This window comes from Haematobia irritans, chromosome 1 (genome assembly GCF_050003625.1).
Source record: "Haematobia irritans isolate KBUSLIRL chromosome 1, ASM5000362v1, whole genome shotgun sequence".
Taxonomy (NCBI): domain Eukaryota; kingdom Metazoa; phylum Arthropoda; class Insecta; order Diptera; family Muscidae; genus Haematobia; species Haematobia irritans.
Genome location: NC_134397.1, coordinates 235970523 through 235994998, shown reverse-complemented (window position 1 = coordinate 235994998; position 24476 = coordinate 235970523). Strand labels below are relative to the sequence as shown.

The window sequence follows — 24476 nt, the reverse complement described above, 5'->3', positions numbered from 1 at the left end:
TGGACTGAATAGTCTAAGTGAGCCTGATTCATCGGGCTGCCACCTAACCTAACCTACATTAAAGTCACACGTAAATAAAAAATCAAGAAATTAACTTCATTGTATTAATGCTAAACATTAAATCAAAAAAATTAAAAAAACATGATCACAAAAGTATTCGTCGCATCAGTAATCACATTGTATGAGACAGTATTTTGACCCATTTAGTATTTGGTATGATACGCTTTTTTAGTGCAAATGGCTTCCAGTCGCCTTGGCATCGAATCTACCAATTTTCGACACGTTTCTTGAGAGATTTTGCCCCCTTCTTCTTGTAACACTTTTTTTAAGGGTAGTCTTAGATGAAATTCGGTTTTGTCTGATCCACGGTTATTCGTCGTGGAAAATTTTTTTCGCCTACTACCTATCGCTAGAGTTATGTTTATCACCTCAAATAGGGCTCAAAACACAGGGTTCCGCCCGAAAACCCCACTTGCATAAATATGTTTTCAAAACAAAGATTTCGCAGAGTATGTATGTTTTCTTTTTAATTGTTCCTATAGCTCTTAAAAAATCACCCTTCATAATAAATTCTAACGTAACCGCGAGTCGGTATGGTTGTGGTTTAACACTTTAGTATAGAAGAAACATGCCAATTGTTAGTTATTTTTTGTGCCCAAAATAAACGCGACCAATGTATTCAACCGAGTTAATATAAATAAATTCTATTTTAATATTCCATCTAAATACTAGGATTGATTTTTATCGTTCTTCTTTGAGCGAAATACTTGCTGAAAAGATATTCAATTGAACAGAACACAGACAGAACAATTGCAATATGATAAGTCTTTATAGATTAATATTTATTTTATTATCGCCAACATTTGTCATAAACATCCATTTAGAAATGAGCGAAAAAATATCTCTGAAATTGTGCTGTAATTCAGAAAAGTTCTACAATATCAAATCCCAGCAATGTGAACTATTGCCTCAAAATGAAGTTGTTACATGGAATAAATTGACACAATTGCCAAATAATTTGATCAAAACAATAAATCCGCTCACTGATATTGAATATACAATACAGGCTCCATGCGAATATCCATCCAAGATTGAAAATGTAGACTATGACTTTTTAAGAATCAAGGTGAGTAAATTGAACATTTTCATTTAAATCATATAACTACATTACTTATTAGCATATTCTTGGAGATTATTGCTTTACGCATCAGCGCCCGGAGGGCAGAGGACAATACACTCTATATCCCCTTAATATGAGATGTGAGGTATGTATAGAAATTAGGAAAATCCTTTATGGCCACTTTTAAAATTTAGTTAAATTATATACAAACAATTTCGAAGTGGCTACTCTTCTCGAATTTTAGATACAAAGCCGTGTACTGTCTTCCTCAATTTTCTCTTCTTCCATCTGTTCCCCTATGCTCTTCCACTCTCGCCTTAACGTTCAATAATTTCGAGGGTGGAGTTTAGGAAAAAATCTGAGACAATCCTACTAAAAATATAACGGATGATTCGCCGACCTATTAACCTATTGAACAATATCTTTCTCAGTAAAGATTATTAAAGGGGCCTATAGTACCTTTAATAATCTTTACTGTCCGATGTGTAGTACAATTAATCACATAGCATATAAATATGTGATCTAACCTGCATTGGGAGCCACCGTGGTGCAATGGTTAGCATGCCCGCCTTGCATACACAAGGTCGTGGGTTCGATTCCTGCTACGACCGAACACCAAAAAGTTTTTCAGCGGTGGATTATCCCACCTCAGTAATGCTGGTGACATTTCTGAGGGTTTCAAAGCTTCTCTAAGTGGTTTCACTAGAATGTGGAACGCCGTTCGGACTCGGCTATAAAAAGGAGGTCCCTTGTCATTGAGTTTAACATGGAATCGGGCAGAACTCAGTGATAAGAGAGAAGTTCACCACTGTGGTTTCACAATGGACTGAATAGTCTAAGTGAGCCTGATACATCGGGCTGCCACATAACCTAACCTAACCTGCATAATGCAAGGAGAACGAAGCCGCTCAGTCGCCCGCCGATTTTATTCACCACCGACGATTAAGTCGGCTCATCTCTGCTGGGGCTGTCATTCGGGATTAATCCCGTCCCGAAATCCCGGGATTTTCGGGATAGGATTTATCCCGAATTCCGGGGTTTTCAGATTTCCGAAAAAATAATCTAAACTTGTTAAATTTTGCAGCTTTTTATGATTTTTATACCCTCCACCATAGGATGGGGTATATTAACTTTGTCATTCCGTTTTTAACACATCGAAATATTGCTCTAAGACCCCATAAAGTATATATATTCTGGGTCGTGCTGAAATTCTGAGTCGATCTGAGCATGTCCGTCCGTCCGTCTGTTGAAATCACGCTACACACAAAAAATATCAATTAATTTGATTGTCAATACAATTAAAATTATGTTTAAATTTGAGCTAACAACGTAATTTGTAAATACAATAACGATTTTAGTCACTGTAGCAACCAATTTTGTTATATCAACAAACATTTTGTTATATCAACAAAAAAATTGTTGAACTTAAAAATTTTCTGTTACAACAATTTATTGTTAGCTCAAAAATTATAATATTATTTTCTGTGTAACTTCCAAACGAAACAAGCTATCGACTTATCGAAACTTGGCACAAGTAGTTGTTATTGATGTAGGTCGGATGGTATTGCAAATGGGCCATATCGGTCCACGTTTACGTATAGTCCCCATATAAACGGACCCCCAAATTTGGCTTGCTGCTTATCTAAGAGAAGCAAATTTCATCCGATCCGGCTGAAATTTTGTACATGGTGTTTGTATATGGTCTCTAACAAACATGCAAAAATTGGTCCACATCGATCCATAATTATATATAGCCCCCATATAATCCGATCCCCAGATTTGGCTTGCGGAGCCTCTAAGAGATGTAAATTTCATCCGATCCGGTTGAAATTAGGTACATGGTGTCAGCATATGATCTCTAACAACCGATCAAAACTTGGTCCACATCGGTCCATAATTATATATAGCCCCCATATAAGCCTATCCCCCGATTTGGCTTGCGGAGCCTCTAAGAGAAGCAAATTTCATCCGATCGGGCTGAAATTTGGTACATGGTGTTAGTATATGATCTCGGGAGCCACCCTGGTGCAATGGTTAGCATGCCCGACTTGCATACACAAGGTCGTGGGTTCGATTCCTGCTTCGACCGAACACCAAAAAGTTTTTCAGCGGTGGATTATCCCACCTCAGTAATGTTGGTGACATTTCTGAGGGTTTCAAAACTTCTCTAAGTGGTTTCACTGCAATGTGGAACGCCGTTCGGACTCGGCTATAAAAAGGAGGTCCCTTGTCATTGAGCTTAACATGGAATCGGGCAGCACTCAGTGATAAGAGAGAAGTTCACCAATGTGGTATCACAATGGACTGAATAGTCTAAGTGAGCCTGATACATCGGGCTGCCACCTAACCTAACCTAACCTAACCTAGTATATGATCTCTAACAACCGATCAAAACTTGGTCCACATCGGTCCATAATTATATATAGCCCCCATATAAGCCTATCCCCCGATTTGGCTTGCGGAGCCTCTAAGAGAAGCAAATTTCATCCGATCGGGCTGAAATTTGGTACATGGTGTTAGTATATGGTCTCTAACAACCATGCAAAAATTGGTCCACATCGGTCCATAATTATATATAGCCCCCATATTAACCGATCCCCCGATTTGGCTTGCGGAGCCTCTAAGAGAAGCAAATTTCATCCGAACCGGCTGAAATTTTGTACATGGTGTTAGTATATGGTCTCGAAGAACCATGCAAAAATTGGTCCACATCGGTCCATAGTTATATATAGCCCCCATATAAACCGATCCCCCGATTTGGCTTGCCGAGCCTCTAAAAGAAGCAAATTTCATCAGATCCGGCTGAAATTTGGTACATGGTGTTGGTATATGGTCTCTAACAACCATGCAAAAATTGGTGCACATCGGTCCATATGTATATATAGCCCCCATATAAACCGATCCCCTGATTTGGCTTGCGGAGCCTCTAAGAGAAGCAAATTTCATCCGAACCGGCTGAAATTTTGTACATGGTGTTAGTATATGGTCTCTAAGAACCATGCAAAAATTGGTCCACATCGGTCCATAGTTATATATAGCCCCCATATAAACCGATCCCCCTATTTGGCTTGCCGAGCCTCTAAAAGAAGCAAATTTCATCAGATCCGGCTGAAATTTGGTACATGCTGTTGGTATATGGTCTCTAACAACCATGCAAAAATTGGTGCACATCGGTCCATAATTATATATAGCCCCCATATAAACCGATCCTCAGATGTTAATTCTGGCTCTCTACGTACCGTGCAAAAGTCCATATCGATTCGTAATTATAATTACAAAAAAGGTTGTATAGGTAAGTCTACAAATATATTTGTAGACTTACCTATACAACCTCTTTTGTCTAATATATACCACGTATGGACTAACTCACAATTTAGAAAACGATGTTAAGAAGTTTTAAGATACCACAACCCAATTAATTCGATTGTGGATGACAGTCTTTCGTATAAGTTTCTACGCAATCCATGGTGGAGGGTACATAAGATTCGGCCTGGCCGAACCTACGGCCGTATATACTTGTTTATTAATAAATTGGTGTCTTCATTCAGTATAAACAACCCCTAGACTAGTGTCGACTGTGAGAGATGTTTTTCATTTGTAATAAGATAGGCTCGCGTATATCTGATGAAAGTTTGGATACCTTGATATTCTTAAGAGGTTACTTAAAACGAAGTAGTTCACTCGTTCTTACCCTGGCTTTTGATGTGAATAACATCGCCATTTAAAAACCACAGCACAAAAACAAAATAAAACGAAGTAGAAAAGAAAATCCTTAAAATCTTTTGATGAGTACGAAAGCTTTCTAGCTTTTTAATTTATTTTTGTGTTCATTTTTTTTAAGTAGCAATATGAAATTGCTTTTTAATTTACTCTTGATTACGTTTGTTGTTAATAAAATTGATTTAAACCGAATTTGCTTGATGTACTACTATTGTTGATGCTGTAGATTGTTATTACCCCGAATATTAAAAAAATCTCGGGATCCCTAAAAACGCTCCCAGTAAATCCCGGGATTCAAAATTTTGAAATCCCTAATCCCGGGATCCCGAATGACAGCCCTAATATCGACTGAATTGTTACAGCTAATCAATGAAGCAATTTCAAATTTTTACTATTTCCTGTCAAAAAATTCAATTTTTCTCACCAACTAATTCAATACTAAGATTCTATAGTAATATAGCAAAAATATACACCTAAAATGTAAATTTAATTTTAGGATTGGAAGTACAGTGCACTAATTTAAACCAGAGTTCACGTTAGCGAAAATGATCGCGTTAGCGAACTTCGCCGAATTTCTAAACAAAACATAGCCATATTCGGGAGTTTTACACGTTCTAACGTGATAGTCTTTTATTTTAGTTATTAAAAACTTAATTTAATTTCATGAAAAAAATTTAAAACAAAAGAGATCAGAAAAATATCATAAATTATATGTTTTTATTCAACTCCAATGTAGAATATTTAAAAATCATGAAAAATCAAAAACACTCGGAAACAAGAAAAGAGGAAATAATTTGTCGACAAGTTTTTTTTAATTCTTCGCCGCGGAAAAATGTTTCGCCTACCGCCTATCACTATGGTTATGTTTACACACTAATATGTTGATGGCAAATGAGACAATGTTGCCATTGATTACGATTTTTTATGCTTACACCCAAAGAAATTTGTTAGTAGGGACAGCAGAAAAGTCTGCTAAAACAGCAGAAAGTTTGCTGAAAAAGGGACAGCAGACACTGTTTGCTGAAATAGCAAACATTTCCTGCTATTTTTTAAGCTCGATTACACCAAAACATGTTTTATATTGGCCGAATCAAATAAAAATGTCAACTTAGGAGCTATCCTAACATAATTAAAACAATATTTTATGAATATCTATAGTATTTGACCAAAAATCTGAATATTTATCGAATTGACCTATAACAGCAAACTAAATTTTTGCTGATAGTATTTAGGAGCTTGTAAATATATAACATTGCAAAAATATACCAAAAACTACTTTTGCTTCTTAAATATGATTTGGGGAAAAATTTATGACCTAAAAATTTTATAAATTGTAGACATCGACTGCTGTTTTCAGCAGACTTTTTTCTATGAGTGTACCACTAGATAGAAAATGAAATGTATCAATTTTTTTTCAAATCTCGAATTTTCATATTGAAGATTTCCTACATTTGGCAAGTATACTGTTTAATACTCTTTTTCTCTTCCAGGGCAAGGGAGTCCATCCACAATTAATTTTTTATATAACAGGTTCAGTTGTAATTGAACTCATTATCCTACTGATGATATGCATATATATAACCATTAAGGAATTACGAGACAATATTCTATCGAAACTTTTCATTTCCAATGGTATTTCAATAGTAGCTGCTGAAGTTTTATTAATACCTGTGGTTTATGACTTCTTCTATCCACAACAAACAGATATTCAAGCGGGTAAGTAGACTAGCTATAATTTATATTCATGCTAAAACTAAAAATATATATATTTTTTATTTAGGAATTATTAAAAATTTAGCTATTGGTTTTGGTGCCTCATGTATTTTTTGGGCATTGGCAATATGTTATGATTTAAGACGATCGTCTATGCAGACATTTATGGATCGTAACATAAACAAATCCTTCAACCTATATCTTTGGTATTCCCTATATATATTGGGTTTCTCAATTTTAATGGCTACGATTACATCGATATTTTCGTTGAAACAATTTTACCATGGTAAGATAGAATTAGGATCAATGTTTAAAAACCCAACATTTTAAATGTAATTTAAAATATTTCAGTTTTGCTAATTCCTATTCTGGTAATAAACACAATTTTATTTCTCGTACTGACTTTCGATATATTTAGGATCCGTCTTAGAACCCTCAACGTAACGAAAAAAGAAAATCAGTCTATATGGAAGCAGTAAGTACACTCATAGAAAAAAGTCTGCTAAAAACAGCAGTCGATGTCTGCTGTTATATTTTTGTACTTCAGGGCCTAATGAACAACAATTTATAAAATTTTTAGGTTATAAATTTTTCCCCAAAGCATATTTAAGAACCAAAAGTAGTTTTTGGTATGTTTTTGCACTGTAATATACTTACAAGCTCCTAAATACGATCAGCAAACATTTTGTTTGCTGTTATGTCTCAAATCGATAAATATTCAGATTTTTGGTCAAATACTATAGATACTCATAAAACATTGTTTTAATTATGTTAGGATAGCTCCTAAGTTGACATGTTTATTTGTTTTAGCCAAAATAAAACATGTTTTAGTGTAATCGAGCTTAAAAAATAGCAGGAAATGTTTGCTATTTCAGCAAACAGTGACTGCTGTCCCTTTTTCAGCAGACTTTCTGCTGTCCCTACTAACAAATTTCTTTGGGTGTAGCAATATTTTCATACTCACCACTATGAGTTTTTCTTGCTATGCAATCTTTTTATCTGGCAATATCGACAAATATATATATTAAAGTTGAATTTGCCAAACTCACATTGCAGTTGAATAAAAACATGTTATTTGTTGAGTTATTTCACGAAAACGAAATTTCCACATGCCCAACAAAAATGCCTAGTGATGAGTTCAAAAATTTGATAAGCGACGTCAACATTATCTCATTTTCCGCCAAGGAATTAGAATAGTCTGCGTGGAGTTCTTTGTCGCTATGAGCGCAGCATACCATATAAACAAGCCGAAATAGAAACTATATCGTACCACGGTTAATATTCCATAGACCTTACAAATGAATCCCTAATGTTACCCCATCGACAAGATTACTGACTTAGGATCCAGCTGTTTTTAGATCCTATTTTGCCCACCCATATGGATTGCTCCTGTAACAATCCCCCTTTTGGACGACTCCAGTTCTCGAGACAGTCCCTATTAAAACCATGACTTTGGTTGCCCCTTCTACGTTACCATAAAAAATTCTACTCAGAAATCATTCTAACGTATTTCATTTCAAAAATTCGACAAGAAGTTTATTGTAAATATCTTAGACATAGGGGAGATCAATACATTGAGTCTTACAGTATTAGGCTTATATTAAACAATGATTTGGATTAATTCAGAGTCTATAATGGAAGAAGTCAAATGGAAATCTAACCCAATATTTGGTATTGCACTTTTCGGATGGTATTAATTTATGTCCTGACTCTCGAATATATGCAGAATCTTCTAAGAATGAAATAAAACAATACGGCAGAGGGCTAGTTTTCTTATTGAACCCCTGTTAAACTTATTTGGTAAGGTGTGTAGTTTGATAATTACAAATCGAATTCAAATTTATCTTATAAAAGTACAATTCTCTATATCGAACGAGTTTATAATTGAAAGACTATCTTACGAGTCAAAAAGAAGTTGATGGGGTTGAGAACTCTTTATTCGAGCCGGCTCTGATTTGGTCAAATGATTCTGAAACTTTATATTCGGACGAATCAAAATGGGCTATCGTTCGAGTTAGAGTAATGGGTCTTAACAATAGTGACGACTTAATGCCGTTGTACGAAAAGGTAAAAGAAAATGAATATAAAAGGAAAATAAAAGTATGACAAAAAACTTACATTACTATTAATGGTGGAATAATGAATATTTTCTTAAATAGTAATGAATTGCAATAATGTGTTGTAAAATATTTAGTTAATATAATGATAGAGGAAATTGGTCAATTCAAGAACTGACAGTTTATTTCTATTGGGATTAGCACAAGAAAACGAGAGTGATCATATCACATCTAAAATTCAATAATAATTTTTCTCTATGTACTTGAACCTAAAATCGATCGATTTTTCATTCTAAGGTAATTCAAAATTCTTTTGCATGAGACTCGAAAATATCTACACCGTTTTTCTTTAACTATTTCCCAAATCAAACTTAGTGAATATAAAATATCATATAAAGAACCTAATCACACATTATGCTTAGTACTAAGTTCGTTTCTGCGAAAAACGAATATCTTCATCTATCTCCGTAAATAGGGTATCGAACCCAGGTATGTTAACATATTTATGCGAAATAATATGCCTGCGTATTTTTTCGTGCGAAAAATCCAGGGTTGTATAAATATGTGTTTGAAAATTACAAAAAAATTACAAAATTGAGCAAATAAAATGATAAATGATAAAATGAAAATTATCAAAACAAAGATTTCATATTTATTTCGCGCCAACGTTTTTTTATATGGAGTATAACAGTTTTTCGTGCGAAAACATGATCTTAGTACTAGGCTTTACTCGGAAATTAAGGGCCACGCTAAGGCAGGCGATTTCGCGGTGAATTGATTTTCCATTACATACATACATATATTCAAACATCCCGAATATACACATGAAAAGAGCATTTTGAACTTACCCGATGTTAAGAGTAAGTGCTTGTGCTCAATTTATGTATAACAAACGTTCTGTCCCGCCCTGTACTTATCTGTGTCTGGAATGCAATATCAAGAAACCGCCGCTGAGTCGAAGCACGAGTTCGTGTAGAAGATGTTGGTCAAATTGCTAGCCTTTACTCCACACTTTGATGTGTCAAAAAAATTAATTATATACTCAGTTGATCGATGATGTCACATAGGAACTCAGATGTCTGGCAAACCAACACGTTTTCCTTTCCTCACGATTCAACTAACTGCCAGAGCTTTACACGTGTCGAAGTCCTCCAATAATGTCCACCAAAACTCTTTTTATGCGCTTTACAGACTATCAGTTACTCCGGACGGAATTTCGGTGTTTGTAAAGAATCTTACAGTGTGTCGGATCCATACGACTTGTCGGCGATGACTAAATAATCGGTAAATGTGTTATCAATCCCAAAAACATACAGTAGTATCGATTATGCCTTCGGACTTAACTTATAATGTGCACAATATATGGGATATGTTCGACACGAGCACTGTCGTCCGGAATAACTGATTGTCTGTAAAGCGCATTATCCTTTACAGCGGGATGGCAATCAAATGTGGCAAAAAATTTCTCTCGGACCTGCCAATCCTGCCTCAATGTTCAGCAACTTCTCCTAAAATGGAAATACCCGTTGCGAGCTGGCCTCTGACTGGAGTGAAAAACTGCAGTTTTATGGGTATAACCCCCAAGCAGCTATAAGTCATCACCGTGCAGATATACACCACAAAGGTTGGAGGAAATCGTCCTCGAGTAATTCGTCTTTAGTTCCACGCAGAAAATTATATTTCTGCTGGTTGGTAAGTCCTAATGCGCAATGAGTATAAGAAATTCCTTATAAATGACTGTCTCATAGGTAACATTCAAAAATTGAATTGGAATCATTCAAATTTTTCACTTACCAGTTTGCAAAAAGCAACAAAAAGTTCCCAATGAAACAAACCACGTGAAGTCCTAACAGTATTCGGTGTAAAAGACGCCTACTATCAATATACTTGACTTCTTATAACAATTTACAACTTTCCTCAACCGGCTTCAGAACGAAAATGGTAGAGTTGGGTAGTTCGCGAACGACCTAGTTCAATTGAAATGAACGGACTGAACTAGTTCACATCAATCGTTCTTTTTCGCTCACCCTGTCAGTTCAGCTAATTATGCAGTTTGTTCGCTCAGTTATTTTCTCTTTCCTTGGCATTGTTATAGTTTTCAGTCTGTAAACTCATATCGCTTTTTTTGCATATAACATATTCGGCATTATTTTCGTATGTATTTTTGTGGGATGAATAAAACAACATAAAGCTATTACTTGTAATTTATTATGAACTTGAAATGAACCACTCACTGACCGACAATGAACTGGCGAACTAACTGACCGAACTAGTTCATTGATCGAAAAAGAGCTGAAGTGAGCGATCATTTCATTGAACTATAATGTCCATCTTTAGAAAATGGATGATGAAATCGCAATCTGTAATCTCATAAGCCCGCCTTTCTCAACAAACTTTTCGTCCAACATTCACGCTACAGTTTTTACCAACGCTGGTGTGTAGGTGCTACCTATGGCACCGGCGAAGCCAAAACTTCAAGCCTATCATGCACCACAACAAATACAATAAGCTTGTCGGCAAAAATTTTGTGAACTTAACAAATTTTTTTTTTCTTTTTTCAGCGTCCGAATAATATTACGTTTGTCTGCATTGATGAGTTTGTCTCAAATTACCTACTATACGACATTTTTGGTTAACATTTCGATCTCCTCCTCAACTATGACAACTATAATAGTATTGAAACTTATAGCAATATTGAACACGATCCTCATTTTCGGACTGTTTATAATGAGACGGGAAGTAAGGAGAATTGTACTTGGAAGGTAATATAATTTATAAAAATGTGTAGCAAACATACAATCAATAAAGGAATATCAAACCGGTATGATATAAAAATGATATTTATCATGGGCAATGACGTTGAATACAACGTACCACGCATGGAATGGAGATGGCGCTTGGCTTTTGTTCTACAAAGTTTTGTGATACATTTCTTGTATTGTTCTCTTTGTAGAGTAGAATTATAATTACGATAAAATTATTACGACGAGATTTAAAAAAACAAAAAAAAATATGTTCTTATACTTTCAGAGTACGCTGCAACGTTGGAGATTACAAGGATTACAGCGACTACCTGGATAAGGAAGGGCTGTTTGAAGAGCCTTTATAGAAAAATCTAATCGATTATTAAATTTATGAAAGTTTTGCCATCATTTTGTCTTACAGAGTGTACATTTTTATTATATTTTTATTGTGAAAACAACCAAGCCTATGGACCAATAAAAGAGGATTACAAAAATACTAAAAAAATGTTAAATTCTGCCAGCAACCTTAAAAAACTCTCATTTCAATTTCAACATTGAAATTAGTCTACATTCTCCCTGCCAGCATTTCAATGTTCAATTTCATCCTCATCGCTACCACAGACTCGTAAGTGACACTGCAACAATCGCCAACTGTGATAGTATTTTGCCATCACTATTCGCATGAAAGTATTTTGCCATCACTATTGTTGCAAGAGCCATTTTATATTTTGTGAAATACCAAGCGCAACTGGCTTATTATAATTTATTTCACTGAAAACGAAAATAAAGTGCTGAAAGCATAGTTATTACGCTTAAAATTGTGAAAAGTAAATTGGTGAACAATTTTTGACTTTCCAAATGGTATAAAGTGATAGTTTTTCAAATATTTTTCCAGACACGCTGCCTCCATTGGGAATAAAAGTACTGGCTGATAGACGCTACAACATTTAACTTACAACTTGTAACTCAACATCAATCTCTTATTAATGCATAAAAATGTGTTAAATGTGATGTGATAGCCGTATAAATGTTATATTTATGAGAATTTATAAATGTTTCATAAAATTAGTAAACATCTAAACAATCGTTTTTTACTTGACCACAATGATTCTTTTACAACTATCTTAAAATGCACTTTGTTTGATTGTTTGAAGGGGCTCTTATTGGCGTCCTTCTAAATGTATCCAGAAGGGCTCCTAATAATTGCACTCATGCGATACTTTTTTGTAGTAACTTGGCGTGGTACAACTTCTCAATAGTGACGGCGCTTTTCCGAGGAGTTTTGGATATCGTATACGACTGTTTTCGACGCAGTGGGGATTCTCTGAAGCGCCCCCAAATTCAAAAAATGTTGGCAGGGCTATTATTCTAGCTTCTATCAAAAGCAAATCTGGATTTTTGGGCCATCGTAGCAATCTTGTTTTTCGGCAGTACGATGAATACCATCAATTTCGCGTTATGCGTGACATAATTTTTACAGCACAATTCGAAACCATTTCAAACTGCTGTTTTTTTACAAAATAATCTATACAAGAAAAATTATAACATAATTATTTTTATTCCTGACCCCTAATGTACATATACATCACTTTTACACAATATTCAGCTTTGATATACATAACTTTTTACTATCGAAACTTGGCATCACTTTTTCAATATTACCAGCCATTTGAATGCCGGCTAAATATCCTATTTAATGTATAAGCGCTCCAAACATATTGACAACAACGTTTTGAAATTTGTTATGCATATAACGCGCAAATTTTGATCGCAAGCATTCAACTTCCTCTATATCATACATCATTTCACCAACATTATTCTGTGGAAATTAAATGTAAATTGTATTATTCGTTTATATATCATTAACAATTTGCTGAGCTAATGTAAACGTAACCTCAAAACGCCGGTTGCTACTTGATCGAAAAACTGAGGGAGACATCAAAAAACGCCGTCATCATGTCGACTACCATCGTTTTGGAATGCAAAAAGTTATGCTTATATCGATGCCTTACAGCTGTGGCATTGAGTATTATGATGCAATTCTTTCTGCTTACGGTATTTCTGCTCTTTGTGAATTTCCATCCCTTCCATTTGTTGAATTGGATTACGGAGACCTTTGGCTTGGTATTTTCATTTTACACTTGGCTTTCGATAATGCCTTTGATATCGGCTGTCATCATCTATGGGATATTGTTGGGAAAATCACATTTGGCAGTGAAACAATATCATGGGACTCGTTTCAAATGGCTGCTGGGTACGGTCGTACGAAAGAGTCTTTTCCTAATGACCCATATAGTTGTGGGCTTTCTAACCGCTTGGCTTTATACAAGATATTTACACATGGATTATAGGTAAGCTGGCTGAATATGGAATGATTTTATTGTGAATAATTTTAATGAAATTCCATATTGCAGATCTTTGGTTTATAAATGTTATGCCTTGGATTGTATCAACCCATATTACCTATTTCTGGTGGGAGCTGGCATTTCGGCGGGTTCCTATCATTTCTTCAAAGAAAATCTACATCAAGAACCCGAAGTTGAATATCCCATAATCCAAGAAAAGAAATTGGTTAAAATTCGTTCCCTCCTCTATTCGACATTGTATAAATCTCTAATGAAATCCTTCATGCCAACCATTTGCTATGCCTTTGGGTTTTGGATACTTGGTGGTATGGTCAATCGTCGCTTGGCCCGCTTTTTTGATTTGGAAATGGACACTGGTCTTTCTTCGTTTTTCTCAGTGGTAACGAACGTACGTTTATTATTCTATGCTTGGATTTTATCATCGCAGATCTTGAGCAATATGAACTTAATGCAAAAGTTTTTTTCGATATTGTTGGCCGAAGAAATGGAGTTTGCCATCGAAAAGAATAAAGTAGTAATGGAAGGACAAAAGGAAGAGGTTACCTTGGTGGAAGCATTAACTATGTGCCAAGTGCCCATAATACAAAACCTGGCGGCATTAGATTTGTTTAGTATAACTAGTACCAAAGCTGCTGGTAGGCGAAAGCAAATCTATGCTCTTTCCATACCAGGTAAGTTTGAATATTATTGAATATCCAAAATATATGAATGACATGAGTCTCTCTATCTCCCATTAGGTGGTCATCCCTATAATTGGAATCAATTGTCGTCTCAATGTATCGCTCTAATCAATGCTTTCACCGAAGACTTAACCACATCTGTGAAAAATATCTCCTCTGTGAAATCCACACCTCTATTTTGTCAAAGCGATAAGCCTACAGCAACAGAAGCAGCAGAAAAGATTTTATTGAGGCAATACAATGAAACCTATGGTATACGTCGTATGGTCTCAGATAGTCCCACAGCTAACATAGGGTCATCTGGAAATGAGGCTCCGAAAATTCCCTCTGCCGTCCAAAGGATAAATGAACAATTTGAACACATGAGAAAACAATTTGAACAAGCCATAAATACTGCTTTCCATACCATACCAGGTGTCTTCTATTTATTTGGTGAACCCGAAGGAGCCAAAACAGCGTTTTTGTTATCCAACTCTCAAATGATCGTTTGGATAATACAAGGTCTAGCTGGTATTTGTGGCGAATCCTTGGTGGAAGACCAGTATGGTGTTGTCCAAGTAGCCTTGCCACAAATTCTAAGAGCTCTAATGAAACTCAAAGGTGAATTGGACAAATTGAATAATGTGAATTTAAATGGCAAAAAGTTGGATCGCAATTTGATTACCTTGAAAAATTCTGTAAGACGTAGTCTTTATAAAATCGTTTCGGTATTTGGAGACTATCTTCGTGATCTTTTAGATGATCCCATGGAAGTGAGGAGATTGCAATGTTTTATGAGCTATCAGGAGTTTTAAATTTGTTAAATTTTGTTTAGAATTATTTCATACTATTGATAGTTGCCAGGCACTTATAATTTCTTTTAATTTAGTGTAAAATATTTTGTCATTACATCTCCACGAAAACCTTGTTATATTTGATCGTTTAAGTTTTTTTACCATACAGAAAAGAATAGATTTTTTTTTAATTTCCTTACTCATTTTTCTAGTTGTGAAGTTATAATTAAGGACTAGTTTTAAGTATTTTCCATATATCTCATGAAAATTATTTGTAAATGATTATATATTATTTATTTTTATAAAACAAAATACATGACTTTTTGAACAAACTAAAGGAAAGAAGGTGCTCTCAAGTCTATGGGGTCTAGCAGAATTAACATAGCCCTGCTGATCGTCGTTTTGTCCACACCCAGCTGTCGTCTCGCTGTTCGACATTCCTATATATGTTCAAGAATACTAGTGAATAAGCTGGCAAGCTTAATGCAAGGGAAGTTATGTCCAAAACATATGAAGTTTACTCCAAAATCTTCCACAGAATGTATGGTGTCATTTTTAAACAAATATGGAATACCGGGAGGTAATTGTTTGACTTGTATCCAATTCTTTAGTAAGTGAAAAGCTTTCTTCTGGTATAATTGTTACTAGTAATAGGATGTGTCGATGGTACACACCTTGGATTGCAGCAGCAATCTGTGAACGAGCACACCCTTTTTAACAGAAAAGGATTTCACAGCTTCAATTGAATGGTGGTAAAACTACATGCACTCACATATCGACATCCATTAAAAAGTTATATTATTTACTACAGATTTGTAACAAATATCAAAATTTGGAGTCAATCAGAAGAAAGACATTGCCTTCCAGAACTTTATTATCAGAGTTTAGAAAAAAACGTTTGGTTACTTAGAAACGTTGGGTATCCTCTAGAGCCATAGTGCATTGAAACGCATTTGAGGCTTCCGATGAATCTTATTTCAATAAAATACATTCCAAAGCAAGGTGAATTATAGAGAGAACAAAAGACATTCTGAAAGCGCGATGAAAAATTTTTTGTCATGACAAGAGAAGTCGATATAGTCCACTGGTCGACCAATAAAACTCGACATCGACTTCCATGATCCGAAAAATTTAGTTTTTGATCAAAAATACTCGATATTTAATGCCGCGGGATTAGCCCCCTTTCTGGTGTACTAGATAGTGAATATCGACTTAGACCAGAGCTTCCCAAATGGGGGGCGCGCCCCCCTAGGGGGCACCACGAGGTTCCAGGTTTTGTATCATTAAATTTGTTAAAACAACACTAATTGTTAAGTTCAACAAAACATCATTCGTACATTTCGAAATGTTCATTTATAACCACAGTGAGAAAAGAATAGAAGTTACATGTAATTCTATAATTTGTTGTAGGTTTTCTCCATTATTAGTCGTTCACTTTATTTGCAACGGCTAAATTTCTTGCTAAAATATCAGAAACAGTACCCAGTTTTGTATTTATTTATTTATTCACACATTTTAAAAATTTTGAAACCATTTTCGTCACTTTTAGACATAAAGTCAAAATATCTGTCTTGCCTTCATGTTGAAACCGATTTAAGGCGTACTTTATTAGTAATAGTACCAAATATTAAAAATTCAGCTAATGAAAGGAACAATAGCTAAATTTCCCACTAATTGATAAACTCTTTTTTTATATTAATATTCACTAGCATTTTTATTTATCCTATGGCAGTTCTGACAGATCTGCATGTCGATGTCTGCCAATTGCACACCAAAATCTGCTAGCAAGCAACTTGGGCTCTGGGTGTATCTTGTTCCCGGAATTGTGAAGCCATTAATCTGTCATTGAGATTTTAAATTAAAAATAATTTCCCATGTTCGGATATCTACTTCACTACCATTTCCACTATTCACCACAAATACACAAACGTGAAAATTTGAAAATTTCTGTAATCAGCTGAGTTGCAAATTCCACCGTAAAATTCACTAGGGTCGAAATCAAATAACTTTTTAATTCATCATAAATTTTTTTTTATATTTTTTGATAAAACTCATGTATTATAAATAAAACCTTTTTTTAACAGGGTACTTTTATTAAAGGAAAATACATCCTTCGCGGAAATAATTCAACTTTCACTATGACGTTGAATATGGAGAGTAGAACACCGAAATTGATTCACATTCACCTGGTAGTGGACATGAAAACTTGGACAAAATTATGACATTAAATGAAGATACGATCAGGAGGGTTAGATTATGAAGATTAACAAATGCCAGGATAACCTTTGTTTCACTGTACGTGGCACATATAAGATCGTATCAAGACTATTAGTCCCTCTATTGATATATAGTGTGTGAGGGCTTACTATAGGATTCTTCTACCATTCACAAAAGTACAATTTCACTGATTTTCCCCCAGTGTCTGATGCAATAGAATTTTTAATATTTAAGAAATATCAACAGAATTTATTTGTATTGTCTTGCAGTATTAATTTCTTAAAAAAAAAAAAAAACAAATAAATTGTCTATACAAAACAGATTTAAACACATAATTATGCAGCTTTAACTCGGGCTGCTGAAGATGTTGATGATTTTTCTCTAATATCTTCAGGAATTCCACCTATGTCTTTCTTAGCAGCTGGTTGGTTAGAGCTTGGGGATGTAGTTTTGGATTCAGTATTTAAATTTGTGATCGGTGATGGTGTTGAAGTTTTGTTTTCTGTACTCATTTTTAAAAGTGTAGATGTTTTGGAGGGTGCTGAAAATATATAGAAAAGACAAAAGAATTCCAAGTAAAATACCAAAAGAGTTGAGCAATTAACGCACACTAACACAATGATGTCATCAATGAGAACAATGTATTTTTCACCATAAAATTTTTAACAAAAGTGATAGTAAACATAATTATTTGACTGCTGGGTTTATAGTTTTTGGAGTACATTCTTGATGGGTCAGAAACTATTTTAAAATTAAAATTCATCATAAATTTGTACATAAACTTAATATAAATATCTTATGAGTCAACAATAACAATAACTTTGTGTTTACACTGATTTTATATAATCCTTTGCTAAATCTATTTCATATTTAAGTTTAGCCATTGAATTTTCCAATTTTATATTCTCATACAGTCACTGTTTCAATGGTTGACGGTTTGAAGTGGGCGATACAACATATTCATCAAATCCATATGTAGATTGTGGTGTTACATTGACCGAAGCGGTCGGCAAATGCAAGGCAGGATCCACATTTAATGATCGCTGATTGTGTGGAATTGGTGTGGTGGGTGGAGTATTAGTTAACACTTGTGTTTCTAGGAAATGTAAGGCTCGCATAATCAGACCTCCTTCTGGATTATACGATGATGAGTTGGTGTAATTTGTTTTGTGCGATGATTGATCAGGAGTATCTGGATTGAATGGTTGGTATTCACCTAACTTTTCTCTAGTCCATCTAAATATGGAGCGAGACTCTAAAAATAGAATGAAATAATGACAAAAATGATAATGAAACCAACAGCAATAACAAAAAAAGTAACATGATGCAACAGAAAATTACAAAGCAATGAATGTACAGAGGTAGTGTGACACATCTAGGCTCTTTAGATTCATAAAAGCAACACAATTCACATATATAGAAATTCTTGACTCAGAACAGAAACATCAACCCCTTTTAGTTTCTAAATCACATTCATCTTTTAATGTCCCTTGCATTTTGAAGTACTCTATTAGGAGTTTCCATGAAAGTTTTAAAGTTTCTTTGAAAAATGAATTATGAGTTTATACATATTTGTAATAATTTGTTTCGACATTTCTTCAACTTACCAATATCAGCTAAAACTCTCGTCAATTCCCTTAGTTGGGCATCTTGACGTTCCAATCGAAATGTCATTTCAGCTAAATTGTTCGTTAGTTCTAACTTTTCCAAAGCCATCTTCTCTTGCTTTTTAGCCTCATTACTTGTTTGTCTATATGAAGGAAAGAAATATAGAAAAATATATCAATATGGAATGTAAATATAAGAATACTCCTAATTAACTAACAACGAATTGAACCTTTAGAAATGTTCTACAATATTGCAAAGATTTTACAAATATCGCCGGTAACAGAAATATAGACACAATTTTGAAGTAGAAATAAAATTGTATTTCTACTTCAAAATTGTGTCTATTAGAATGGGACGGCCCGGACGAATCTGAAAAACCTTGGAATTTATAAAATTCTCTCTAAGGCGAGACCTTTACCATCACATCATATTTGCTACCATTCAGGTACTAAGTAAAAGGCACAGTTTCTAGCTTATCGAGAATGTTTCTTATAGATAGTTAGAAACAGCATTTCCAAGTCTAATGTCTACTTATAGTAACCACATATTTTTGGTGATCACAAATTCGTCTGTCATCTAACTCACCTGGCATATTCGAAAATCAGCAGACCAGCACCAATGGCAAAAATAATAAATTCTCCCAACAGATTAGCACCCAAATCTACGGCCATCGCCTCTGTCAGAGGTGGTACATTAACCGGCTTCCCCAGATTCAAGGCCCACATTTTGGTCTTCACCTCAACCCAATTATATACTGTAAACATGGACAGAAAATGACTTTGTTATTACTAAATCTATTTTACGTGTGTTATAATTCATTAATACTTTACATTGAGCAGGCGGCATACAAATGTAGTTACGAAAGAATGGATGTTGCTTAGCTTTCGATTTGATGACATTCGCAATTGGTTTACTAACTTGCTTAATAGCTAATACGCCCAATTTGGCTGCTGGGAAGGCTCCAATAACCATTATGATCTCTTTTTTGGGGCACTTAATAAAGAAGAAAACGCCTTTCCTGGCGAGATAGATTATAAGATCCTAATTCCTAATGTTCTTGTATTTTTCAGTGTGCAATGACAGAAACAGCTGCTTTTGTTTTTTTTTTCACGTATAGAGTTGCCAATTTTTGAAATTAGCTTAAAATTTGGCTTGTTTACAAGGATAATGGCGCGTACATATGAAGTTTACGTATCCATCCCACAGCACGGAAGCAATTCACTTTGACCATCGTAATTTTCTAAATTATTTTTTTCCAAGTTATATTAATATAAAAAGATTAGCTCAGACAATTTAAGCTCCCTAGAATTTTTGTCAGTTTTGCTTTAAATTATTAGGAACTATAGACAAATATATAAAAAATTGGCTCAGACACTTTTCGCTTAATGCCTAGTACACCCAGAGAAATGGTTGGTTGCAATTCGATCATTACAATGAGGAAATAATGTCAGTAACCTATTTTTTGTTACAAGAACAATGTTTTGATTATTTTCCCCATTATACATCCAACACGACCATAAAAAAGTTCACAGAATCAAAGAGAAGTTCCCATAATCACTCAATTGGTTACAATAACCAATGCCGATAAATTTAGTTTTATGCTGCATAAAATTGTTGAGCTAACCACCGGCATAGAGAGACCTACATCATGGGAATCAACAAATGGTTGGTACAACCAAAAATTGAGTATACTAATAGAATCTTAGTTCAATTATGTGACGCGCGTAAGCTAGTTGTTGCAACAAATAATTATTTATATCAACATGGTATGACGCTACAAAATTTGCATATTATTGTATTAAAGACGATCGGCACTAGAGGCTTAAGGAGGACATTTCTGGTAAGTACATATTCAAATATATTTTGTCGTTTTTCATTTGCAGCACAATAGACTTCCTCAAGACTACATCAACCTGAAAAAATGTATTTTCATCAATTAGGATTACATGAAAAAAATTACATAAAGAAAATATATATTTGGACCTACCGACGCGTATCATATAAAGTCCCATCAGGACCCAGTGTGGCCGGTTTAGTTTTCATGCATTGGAAAATTTATCCGGGTATTGTTAAATTGTAGGTCAGCCTTTACTGTCGCACCCTCAACCGGATGAGATGTACAATTATGGACACATATATAACTCAAAATGGTTTCATCCAAATATATATTTCCAAATGACTGAGTTAGCAATATAAATTGGCCAGCTGCTAATGTCTCAGCTCCGGCAAAAGATGTGTTCTCAGCTTCCAAGACCTGTTTCAGACTGAATTGTGGCAGATCCCGTGGTTCACATGATATGCGGGGGTTCTAGTGCTGGTCGAGTAAGGCGCATCAATGAAATACACAAAATTAATGGTGTTAAGGAACAAAGTTGTTGGAAAGAGCTGGGCGTGAAGTGTATTTATGCAGATATTACCTTCTAGCACAAGCAAATGTTCTCCTTGCTCAATTGGGTTCATTTTATCTTCGATAAAGTATTATTTTCCCGTAAATATTTTAAAACTTTTAGTTACAATTTCCTGCAATTTGGAATATTTCCCGTTTGTTTACATGTGATTCACATAAAATACAGAATCGCCATTAAGCACAACATTATTGAAAAGCGTGCTAATGTAATGTGTATGTTTGATAATTTCGTGTTTGAAAACATATGGAATTTTAACAGTTCTCAAATCTAGTGTTTTTCGGATAATGTTAGATTTTAATGGACAATTCAAATTTTTTAAACATTATTATGGACGGTTTCTCAATGAATAATTATTTATCGTGTCGGTAAAATAGCTGACCTTCTACAAAATTTGTACTAATCGGTAGTCTACCCTCCGGTTAAGTGTTAATCACAGAATGAGAAACTAGCCTATAAAGTGGGTACTAAGTTCGAGTTTAGACGCTAAAATCGCTATTTCTTTACAATTACTTTTCTTAATTAATCCACTTTAAGGAATACAGACTTTGTGAAAATTTGTTTTGGGCTATTCCCCATCAAGTAATAATAAATTTTGCATCAAATATGTATAATTTTATGACTTTTTTATTGATTTAGTTTTCACTTTATCGATTTTAGCGGCTAAACTCGAACTCAATACTCACCTTTAGCCGCTAAAATCTTCATTTTTTCACTAAAGTGAAAACTAAATCAGTAAAAAAGGTATAAAATTATACATTTTTGTTTCAGATTTTATTATAACTTGATGGGGAATAGCCCAAAGCAAATTTTTATAAAGTATGTATTCCTTAAAGTGGATTATAAAAGAAAAGCAATCGTGAAAAAATGATTTAAGCGGCTAAACCTGAACTTAATACCAACATTTAGACGGAAAAAGAAAAACGACGAAAGTACAAACATCACAAGGAACAATTATTAGAACCGAAACGTGATATAAGACTGTTTTCACTTTCACTAACGCACACGCTTTTATAATTGGTAAACATTTACGTCATATTTTTAAACATCTGATCGTTTTCTTTTAAGGTTGGCGCTTATAGCTGAAAAATACTATGGTTGTTTTCAACACTCTCCAAATAAATTAAAAATATTGGTTAAGACAGAAGATTCCAAGACAGTTTAACTACTTTTTTACCATATATTTTTGTAATATAATTGGAATGGCGGTGTTCGTAAACGTCTTATACAAAAACAAGAAGGAAATCGTTCCAATAAAATGCGGACCTTTGAGCTTGACGACAAATGCTATTTGTGAAGACAGTAAGTGATTTTCAATGAGATAAATATAAAAAAAATAAATTTTAGCTACTTCATTATTATGAACAGATTTGTACATTGTTAGTTTTTATTACAGTCGTACTTATTTATCGTAATAGTAGTGGAATGTCAAATCTGAGTATGAGTATTCTTCTTTTGAATTATTTTAGTAAAGGAACATTTCCAATTTCTTTGTAAAATTTCTGATCGTACCAATTATAGATACTCAAAGAGTTGGAAGATATAGAATTTCAAATTATTGTGCGGGAGCATAGCGTACAGTGTTTGGAGAATTCTGATAGAACCAAAATTTCGAAAATAATTATAAAATACATTTTGCAAAAAGATGTGAATTTTGTGTGAGTATAAATAATTTAGAAAAAGGTCAAAAATTGTCTAGGTCTATTTGTTAGTGAACGAAAATTCAGTGGCAATTTATATATAATAATTACCAATAGCAGAAGTCCAAATTTATTTACTATGAGATAAAATATAGGATTTGCATTAACTAATACTTCGTTTGATATTTTCTTTTTATCTTTCATTGCAGATTAACGCGAGCCGACTACATATATATTTCCGATTTAATATGCAAACTTTTTCCACAAGAGCCAAAGGATATTTACTATTCACCTGCTAAATTCGGACAAAAAGCCTCAGGAAAGCTATATGATGCTTACAACAATTTAAGAAAACGTTTGTCTAAATCTGGTTTCTTAAAACGTCGCGGTTACCAGCCTAAAACCATCCCAGGTGCAGTGTTTCAAGGTAAATGACGTATGACGTTTAATAAATGACAAATGTTAATGGAAATCATTATTCAGATACTTCAGATGATATAGAATTTCTAAAGAGTACCAGTCGTATGAATGACGAATATTTTGCAGCTTGGTGTAGAAGTCTGCAGCAAAGACAACACTTATTGCGAAAACTCGGCTCTGGTACAAGGGAGTATTTGCAATTGTTTCCAGTGTTCAGAACTAACCACGCTGGAGTATTTGAGCTTTTTAAATCTGACGTAGCATCACTTTATCCCACTTATAATGGAATTTCGACATGGGATAGCTTATACAGTAACATTTTTGAGAGACTAAAAAGTGTAAAGGACTATAGTGCTCAAAAAATTTTACGCAAAGCAGATACACTACCGGAAAGTATGTGATATTATATATACATATATATGTAAAAAAAACTTCTTACTAGCCTTTTTTGTTTCGTTTCTAGGAGATAAAAAAGCAGTTGCGTTTTTGCTATTACCATATTTATTTCCTTCAATTAATATAAGAGCAAAGAATAAGAAACAAATCAAAGTTTCAAAAATTGAAATTCAAGAAAAGTTTGTTGTCCATTTTGATGTAAGCCACTATACAATGAAAAAACAATAACATTTTAATGAAAACTTTTTTACAGACTTTACAACAGGCTGATGATTTCGAAAATCACCATGTGGAAGATAACTTGACCTCGCAACCATACATCGTTTTTATAGGTGACTTCAAATCTTTGCAAGCTTACGTTTTATTGTGTGACAACAAATATTTATTTGACGATCCCCTGCAAGCAATAGAAATTTGCTTTTGTTTTTATATGGCCCTAAATTTACGTTATCCAGCTGAAAGTAAAATGGTATGGAATTTTTTACAAAAATATGTCTTTAACGTAACCACCGAGCACGATTCTAATAACACAGGTATTAAAACCGTATTTTACAATTTAAATAGATAATTATTTTTAACATGAATTGTAGTTTTTGCAATATTTTTTTAAATACCTA

At 34.2% G+C, this 24476-nt stretch overlaps 4 protein-coding genes across 6 annotated transcripts; 3 read left to right on the top strand and 1 right to left on the bottom strand.

The window, feature by feature from the left end:
* Positions 1–777: 777 nt before the first annotated feature.
* Positions 778–11859, top strand: LOC142219554 (uncharacterized). The gene is made up of 7 exons (XM_075288490.1): positions 778–1126; positions 1179–1265; positions 6331–6556; positions 6621–6839; positions 6905–7028; positions 11172–11372; positions 11641–11859. Exons 1-7 carry the CDS (start codon positions 818–820, stop codon positions 11717–11719), a joined length of 1245 nt encoding a protein of 414 aa, XP_075144605.1. The 5' UTR covers positions 778–817; the 3' UTR covers positions 11720–11859.
* Positions 11860–13052: 1193 nt separating this feature from the next.
* On the top strand, positions 13053–15518 carry Ndc1 (Nuclear division cycle 1). Its single transcript, XM_075298098.1, has 3 exons — positions 13053–13705; positions 13769–14391; positions 14458–15518. Exons 1-3 carry the CDS (start codon positions 13311–13313, stop codon positions 15192–15194), a joined length of 1755 nt encoding a protein of 584 aa, XP_075154213.1. The 5' UTR covers positions 13053–13310; the 3' UTR covers positions 15195–15518.
* A 2091-nt stretch (positions 15519–17609) lies between these two features.
* LOC142227301 (putative OPA3-like protein CG13603) lies at positions 17610–20108 on the bottom strand. 2 transcript variants are annotated; one of them, XM_075297882.1, is made up of 4 exons: positions 19829–20107; positions 19584–19752; positions 18998–19140; positions 17610–17931 (listed from the first exon to the last, which is right to left on the bottom strand). In XM_075297882.1, exons 1-4 carry the CDS (start codon positions 19968–19970, stop codon positions 17726–17728), a joined length of 660 nt encoding a protein of 219 aa, XP_075153997.1. In that variant the 5' UTR covers positions 19971–20107; the 3' UTR covers positions 17610–17725. The 2 variants fall into 2 exon arrangements, with proteins under 2 accessions (XP_075153997.1, XP_075153913.1); XM_075297798.1 differs by lacking the exon at positions 17610–17931 and adding an exon at positions 18015–18645 and having other exon boundaries at positions 19829–20108.
* A 2343-nt stretch (positions 20109–22451) lies between these two features.
* LOC142227419 (uncharacterized) lies at positions 22452–24448 on the top strand. 2 transcript variants are annotated; one of them, XM_075298005.1, is made up of 5 exons: positions 22452–22705; positions 23253–23470; positions 23527–23856; positions 23927–24057; positions 24113–24448. In XM_075298005.1, the coding sequence occupies exons 3-5, from the start codon at positions 23568–23570 to the stop codon at positions 24425–24427; spliced, it is 735 nt and encodes a 244-aa protein (XP_075154120.1). In that variant the 5' UTR covers positions 22452–22705; positions 23253–23470; positions 23527–23567; the 3' UTR covers positions 24428–24448. The 2 variants fall into 2 exon arrangements, with proteins under 2 accessions (XP_075154120.1, XP_075154170.1); XM_075298055.1 differs by lacking the exon at positions 22452–22705 and adding an exon at positions 22923–23061.
* Positions 24449–24476: the final 28 nt, after the last annotated feature.